The following is an 8,134-nucleotide window of genomic DNA, read 5'->3' on the forward strand; positions in this document are numbered from 1 at the left end:
ACTCCGCAAAGAGATTCATTGGGGTCATTTTAGCATTTATTTTTACAGAGCTTTACTTTAGGCCAGTGTTTCTCAACCTTGGCAACTTTACGATGTGTGGACTTCAACTCCCAGAATTCTCCAGCTAGTGTTGCTAGCTGGAGAATTTTGGGAGTTGAAGTCCACACATCGTAAAGTTGCCAAGGTTGAGAAACACTGCGAGTTTTAGGCTATATGTTTGATATACAAGGCCCTCACAATACATCAGATTATGCAACAAAGATAGAACTTCTGCAAACAAAATAAGAGCCTGCAGAATTAATATAAAAGTTTCATTTCCAGTTTCCAAATGAAATCGAGAACTCTGCTACAGAAGACTTTGTGCCGATAACAAGGAAAGGCCATCAGAGGGAGAAGAAATAAGTCAGTCAATCAGAATAGAGCTGGAAGGGACCTTGGAGGTCTTCTAGTCCAACCCCTTGCTCAATCAGAAGACCCTATAAAATTTGAGACAAGCAGCTGTCCACTCTCTAAACTTTTTAAAAAAACTTCTTTAAAAGCTTTTAACATCTTAAAAACGTCCTTAAAAACAAGTTCATTGTTTTTCTTTAAACCAAGTTAACAAGCTTACTTTTAATTCCTTCTGTATATTTTCATTTCCTGCCAGGGGATAAATGTGAACCCTGCTTAAATGGGTATGCCAGATCATATTCTAAGTTGGCTTTGGACAAAATAGCCATATAATCATTCCTACAGTTGGTCCTTCACTTAAAACCATTCATTTAGCAATCAATGTTATAATGGTACTGGAAAAAAAAAGACTGGTCCTCGCATTTATGACTGTCACAGCATCCCCATGGTTATGTGATCAAATTTTGGGTACTTGGCAGCTGTATTGAGGATGGTTGCTGCCTGCCAGGCTCGTGTGATCGCTAGTTGTGACCAGCAATTTGTAATAACACATATAAAGGTTGCATGAATGCTTTTTTTAAAGCAGCACGTTTTATTTGAAATTTGATGATGATAAACAAAACGTCAGAAGCAACAATGTTGGGTTGGCTGGCAGGCCACGGATGAGGTCAATGGAACTATTGAATATGAGAAAAGGCACCGAAAAAACATCAAAGCCACACCGGTCCTACTTAAAAGTTCAAACGCCAACGGTAAATCTTACCATGGGTGTTGTAGGGCTTGCTCACAAGTGAATCGCTTCTTGGGATCTCTCTCCATTAAATGCTGGATGAAATCTTTGGCTGGAAGCAAAAAAAGAGAAGGTGAATGAGGAGCAAAGTCTTGACATTACAGCTCCTACGGAATCCCCCTCGACTTCTGATTTGGGCATCCCGAGAAACGTAAGCTATCTCTTCCTCACCTGAGTCCGATATGTCATCCCAGTAGGGAGAATCGAATTCATATTCAGCCTTCAAGATCTGTTCAAACAGCTTGGTATCGTTCTCATCGTAAAATGGGGGATAGCCGCACAGTCTGAAATAAAAGAGGGAGTGGGGGATAGGGCATGCGTGACTATAAAATCTAGAGGTCCATATTGCAGGCAGGGGGAATATAGATTGGGGAACAGGTGAAACAGTGAGGAAGAGAAGTAGATGCATGGGAGAAGGGAGAGAGAGAGAGAACTGATTATGTAACGGCCCAGAAAAGAGAAGAGGAAGAATAGGAACAATGCCAGATACAATATTGAGCTGTTAAGCTTTCCTGTAGAGGTAGTAAATACCAAATACAGGTAGTCCTCAACTTACAACGATTCGTTTAGTGACCGTTCAAAGTTAGAGTGCCATTGAAAAAAGTGACACACCGCCAGTCCTTGCATTTAACGACCGTCCTAGCATCGCGATGGTCATGTGATCAAAATTTGGACCCTTGGCAACCAGCATGTATTTATGATGGCTGCCACGTCCCGGGATAACAACAAGCCAATGGAAGAAGCCAGATTTGCTTAACAACTACGTGACTCACAACAATGGCAAAGATTTTCTTAACCCACTGTGGCGAAAGTCGTAAAATTAGGCGTGTATTGCTTACTCCCGCCTTGTGTAGCAGCAGAAATTCTGCTCACGATTGGGATTGTAAGTCGAGGACTACCTATGTAACCGCAGTAATTCCAAATTATTTCATCCCATTCGGAAAGTGCTAAACACAACCCCAGAGAGAGGTTATCATCTCTATGGCAAAACATAGAAAGCAATGCAATTATTCCCTAGACCAGGGATGGGGAACCTTGGCTCTTTTATGACTCGTGGACTTCAGCTCCCAGAATTCCTGAGCCAGCCATGCTGAGGGGAAAGGGAGAGGTTTCCAAGCTGAGCCATGCTGGCTCAGGAATTCTGGGAGTTGAAGTCCACGAGTCATAAAAGAGCCAAGGTTGCCTACCCCTGTCCTAGACCAGGGTAAGCAACCTTGGCTCTTTTATGACTTGTGGACTTCAACTCCCAGAATTCCTGAGCCAGCCATGCTGAGGGGAAAGGGAGAGGTTTCCAAGCTGAGCCATGCTGGCTCAGGAATTCTGGGAGTTGAAGTCCACGAGTCATAAAAGAGCCAAGGTTGCCTACCCTTGCCCTAGACTGAAGGAGTGAAAGCAAGAAAAGAGAACCACGTGGTGATCAAAGGGAGTGGAATTTCCTGCCCTCCAAATTGCAAACGGGGAATCATATAAAATTAAACTCCATATGCAAAAGAATAACAACGGACTAGTGAAGCAGCTATGCAAATGCCAATGGAGGGCAAAAGGGCAGGATCATGTTTGTAAATCATTAAGTACAACTAGACAGAGATGTATTTAGAAGCAACAGGGAGTATTATCAGCCCTCCCTATCTTCCTCTATACCCTCCCCCCCCAATTCGACTCAATACATACAAGATGTAGGCAATGACTCCAATAGACCAGCAGTCCACAGCCTTGCTGTAAGGCTTCTGTGCCAAGACTTCAGGAGCTGGGCCACATCGGGGAAGCAACAGGAAAGAAAAAAATGCAACTATTAGAGACTGAAATGTGTTGCTATGCCCACTAATACTAATTGGTTAATATATCTCTTACGCTAGGGAGTACTTTCAGAGGTGATAGAAGGCCTTCAGATACTGGATTCCAATAGACGTAATCAACAAACTATTTAGCAATGATAGTCCAATAGCGTCTAGGAAGCCATAGATCTGGGTCTTCAAACTTGGCCCTTTTATGCCTTGTGGACTTCAACTTCCAGAATTCCTCAGCCAGCGTGCCTGGCTGAGGAATTCTGGGAGTTGAAGTCCACAAGTCATAAAAGGGCCAAGTTTGAAGACCCCTGCCATAGATGGTTTGACCCAGTTCTGAGAGTTGCTACCTCATTAATCAAGCTAGTGATCAAACGTCTTATTAAAACTTATTTCAACCTTCCATCTCCCTCCAGGATAATTCTCCATTCTGGCCCAGGATATTTGTTCAATCCCTTTTCCTTCACAAAATATGAAGGTCATTTGAAGGTGTCAGGCTTCCAGATTTGATCCCATCTCAGGTCCAACATACTTACAGGTACCTGGTTAAGGTATGTTGAAGTGAAATTTGCAGTCAAATGACATTTAAAGCTTTAAAAGTGTAATACAGCACAATAGAACAAATACCATGTTATTTGGCAATTCCTGTCCCAAAGAATCAACTCCTGTCATAGGGTTACTCAAAATAAATTCTCTTTACAGCAGAAATTTCTCCTTGGTAGCTTCCTTCCTGCCTTTTTCTTCCCACTCAATGGCATGGCTGTGGAAATCCTGAATTAGTTTTTTGTTTATCAATTACTCTTCCTGAGGAAAACCTTTCATGAAGGATTGAATGCTTTAATTTACTTGGATTCCAGAGAGAGAGAAAAAAACCCCAACAAAATCCTTCCAATTTGGAATGGAAATGACCCCAAAAAGGGGCAATTTAGGAGCAGCAAACAACATTATAAGTCTCTTTAAAAGGAAGAAGCAAAAGAGAAAGATACTAATTATAAGGATGGAAGTGCCTAGACCAGGGGTAGGCAACCTCGGCTCTTTTATGACTCATGGACTTCAACTCCCAGAATTCCTGAGCCAGCCATGCTGAGGGGAAAAGAGAGCCATGCTGGCTCAGGAATTCTGGGAGTTGAAGTCCACAAGTCATAAAAGAGCCAAGGTTGCCTACCCCTGGCCTAGACGGAGAATGAAATAGAATCCAGAAAAAGAATCCCTGTCAACACAAAAAACTCGGCCTTGATGGATAGTCCTACATAATCACAAAAAGCTGAACTCAAGGAAATGGTTACCTCTTAAGATTGATAAGATTGTTTACTACTTTGGCTTTTTGCTCTCACCCCTCCCCAAATATTTGTATTGTTTTATGAGGAGCGGGACCCTTGCTGCTCACCCACATAGCCAGGAGTCCCACAGGCTGTGGACATGACACTGCCGGAGCCTTCGATCTTCGACAGCCCAAAGTCACTAATCATGATCTTGGATTCCTCATCCAGGCTGTAGTACAACAGGTTCTCAGGCTGATGGGAGATTGGAAGGAAGCAAGAAGGCAGAATTGGGAGAATTTAACAGCTTTATCGAACTGCAGAATATAGTACGGTCAGAGTAAATCCGTACAAACAGACCATTGTAGACTATTAAATGCTTCAAATGTTTAAAAAACTAAAAATACCCCACACACAATAACAGAAATAAACCTGAACAAAACAGGCTATGGAAAATAAGTTCCTGAAATAAAATTAAAATCAATTAAAAAAAAANTTCCATTCCATTCCATTCCATTCCATTCCATTCTATTCTATTCTATTCTATTCTATTCTTCTGTTCCATTCCATTCTATTCTATTCTTCTGTTCCATTCCATTCTATTCTATTCTTCTGTTCCATTCCATTCTTCCATTCCATTCTATTCTATTCTATTCTATTCTATTCTATTCTATTCTATTCTATTCTATTCTATTCTATTCTTCTGTTCCATTCCATTCTATTCTATTCTTCTGTTCAATTCCATTCTTCCATTCCATTCCATTCCATTCCATTCTATTCTATTCTATTCTATTCTATTCCATTCTATTCTTCCATTCCATTCCATTCTAATTCTATTCTTATTCTATTCTTCTGTTCCATTCCATTCCATTCCACTCCATTCATCCATTCCATTCGGTTCCATTCCATTCTGCTGTTACCCGATAGACAGCAGCAATGCTGTTCCAGCAAACTACATGCTCCACACACATTGAAACTGCTGTTCCAAGTGGCGGACTGGAAAGTCAGCAGGTGGGAACGAAACACCAGAAATTCTTAGCTCATGTCTGCATTCCCATCTGCTTTTTAGTTGTTATTGTTGTTTTATGATCCACACTTCTTTTCTTCTCCCTCTCGCTTCTCTGCCTGCTGGACAACCATTTAACTGGGATGGTATTAAAGTCTCCGGCCTTGAGCAGGGGGTTGGACTAGGAGACCTCTGATGTCCCTTCCAGCCATATGATCCTATGTTCTATGAGTCCCCAGTTTGCTACCCACCCTGGTCTATCACTGAGAGTGTCTCTTTCATTTTGCCTTAATGGCAGAGACATCTCTGTAATCAGAGGACCAGCACAGGCTGCTTTCACTTAGAATATACATCTTGGTAGACGTACAGTACTTCCCTGGGAAAAGGGCTGGCTGAGGAATTCTGGGAGTTGAAGTCCACAAGTCTTAAAATGGCCAAGTTTGAAGATCCCTGATCTAAGTCACTACGAAGGAAAGGAGTGAGGTGAGAGGACCATTTACAACATAGGGAAAACATCATTCACCGTACAGGTAGTCCTCGACTTCCAACCACAATTGACTCCAAAAATTCTGTCGCTAAGCGAGACGGTTGTTAAATGAGTTCTGCCCCATATTAAGACTTTTCTTGCCGCCGTCGTTAAGCGAATCACTGCAGTTGTTAAGTTAGTAACACGGGTTGTTAAGTGAATCTGGCTCCCCCACTGACTTTGTTCGTCGGAAGGCCGCATAAGGTGATCACGTTACCCCGGGACACACTGCAACCATCATAAATATGAACCAGTTGCCAAGCATTCGAATTTTGATCACGTGACCACGGGGATGCTGCAACGGTCATAAGTGTGAAAAATGGTCATAAGTCGCTTTTTTCAGTGCCGTTGTAACTTTGAATGGTTCACTAAATAAAATGGTTGTAAGTCAAGGATTACCTGCGGTGGTGTGTGGGAATGTCTCTGGGAGACTGGAGGAAAAGCCACAGACTAGACCAGTGGTTCTCAACCTTTTTAATGCCGCGACCCCCAACCGATCGTAAGTCGAGGACTAAACCGATCGTAAGTCGAGGACTAAACCGATCGTAAGTCGAGGACTACCCAACCGGTCGTAAGTTGAGGACTTTCCCTGCCCAGGAGCGCCACGCATGCGTGGTTCCGCCCCCTGCGCCGGCCGAGTCGTAGCTGGCAAGCGGCAGAGACGGAGCAGGCCGACCACCAGCTGGCCCAGCCCAAGGGAGGTAAGGCACCCACCGGAAAAGGGGAAAAAATGGCGGACAGCCTTGCTTGGCGACTCCCGTGAAATAGTCGATCGACCCCAAATGGGGTCGCGACCCATAGGTTGAGAACCACTGGACTAGACCATGTCAAATAAGCAGCAACTAGGTCCACAGAAGGAATGGGAGAGTGGCAAACACCTCAGAAGGGCCCCTCCCTGATTTATGTTGCATTTCAGTTTTAATGCCCTTCTCAAGTGAATAATACTGTTTTTCTTGGTCTTGTAACCAGTTTGTATATTTGTGTGGGGTTGTTTTATGTATATCATCCTGAACTAGTACTACTTTTTTTTTAAGAGCCTCAAAAGTCTTGTTTATTAGCCTTGTTGGAATTAGTATACATTTATTCCCCATATATTTTATTGATTTTTTAAAACATAAATCACTTAATAGTCGGTAAACAGTGTGTTTGCTGGGTTTACATTTGTAAAGAAAAATCATTAACAATTGGTTTCTATAATCCATAATCCACACAGTACATTTAGTTGATTTCCCCTTTTCCCCAAAATGTCTTCTTTGCAAACCTTGAAATAATACAGTTCTTATTATTTTGATAAATAACAGTTACATATATGATTTTTCCCAATATTCCTAGAAATAATGATCACATCGATATAATATTTCTTTTCTACCTAATCATTCTGGTTGCCTCATCTTATATCCTGTTACAGTCCTCATTTAGATTGGTTTCTCCCATAAAGTTCAAAGTATTCTTGCTGGTTAAGATTTTCTCAACAGTTAATTCCATTTAAAGATTTAAATCCATTTTCCCCATATAAATCATCTCAGCACTTTTACATTTCTTAAAGAATAGGTAAAAACAGTAAAGATAAGGAAAAGAGAGCAAGAGTAAAGAAACATAAAAAGTAAAATACTACTTAAAATATATATATATTCCTCCTAAGCTAATATATATTCGTTCCCAAAATTTCTTATTCTTTTTAACCATGATTAAAAATATATATTTAATCATCCTGAACTTCATTGGCAGGAGAGACATTTAACAAGAGTCAGATTCCAAGGTCCAGATAGCTAACATAGTTGTCATGTCAGGTTATTCATTCTTTCATTCTCTCCCTCTCCCTCCCTCCCTCTCTCTCTCTCTCATGCAAAAAAAAGATGCAAAGAGGAGTAGGCTAAGAGTGTCTGCCTGTTTGTCCTGGCCAATGAAGTCTCCTCCACCCTACACCACCCCATCCCATCCGGCTTGTTAGTATGAAGAAGAAAAAACCCTATTTTTTTCAAGTGGAGCAAATAATGGTAGTTTATGCTTCAATCATTCTGATAGTTAAATGTTCTATAGCAGTGGTTCTCAACCTTTTTAATGCCGCGACCCTCAACCGGTCATAAGTTGAGGACTAAACCGGTCGTAAGTCAAGGACTAAACCGGTCATAGGTTGAGGACTAAACCGGTCATAAGTCGAGGACTACCCAACCGGTCGTAAGTCGAGGACTTTCCCTGCCCGGGAGCGCTGCGCATGCGTGGTTCCGCCCCCTGCACTGGCCGAGGCGTAGCTGGCAAGCGGCAGAGACGGAGCAGGCCGACCACCAGCTGGCCCAGCTCAAGGGAGGTAAGGCACCCGCCGGAAAAGGGAAAAAAAAATGGCGGACAGCCTTGCTTGGCGGCCCCCGTGAAATGGTC

The 8,134-nt window shown here is 42.3% G+C and overlaps 1 protein-coding gene across 1 annotated transcript in view; it reads right to left on the reverse strand.

The window, feature by feature from the left end:
* CAMK1 (calcium/calmodulin dependent protein kinase I) overlaps window positions 1–8,134 on the reverse strand; it is a 30,992-nt gene that overhangs the window by 1,922 nt on the left and 20,936 nt on the right. Inside the window, exons 5-8 of the mRNA XM_015827548.1 lie at window positions 4,352–4,478; window positions 2,852–2,927; window positions 1,352–1,464; window positions 1,154–1,232 (exon numbers count right to left, since the gene is read on the reverse strand). Coding sequence (XP_015683034.1) covers window positions 1,154–1,232; window positions 1,352–1,464; window positions 2,852–2,927; window positions 4,352–4,478 — 395 coding nt within the window. The remainder of the gene's footprint in view (window positions 1–1,153; window positions 1,233–1,351; window positions 1,465–2,851; window positions 2,928–4,351; window positions 4,479–8,134) is intronic.

Source organism: Protobothrops mucrosquamatus, unplaced genomic scaffold (assembly GCF_001527695.2).
Source record: "Protobothrops mucrosquamatus isolate PMUCROS unplaced genomic scaffold, P.Mucros_1.0 scaffold3782, whole genome shotgun sequence".
In the NCBI taxonomy this organism is placed as follows: Eukaryota; Metazoa; Chordata; class Lepidosauria; order Squamata; family Viperidae; genus Protobothrops; species Protobothrops mucrosquamatus.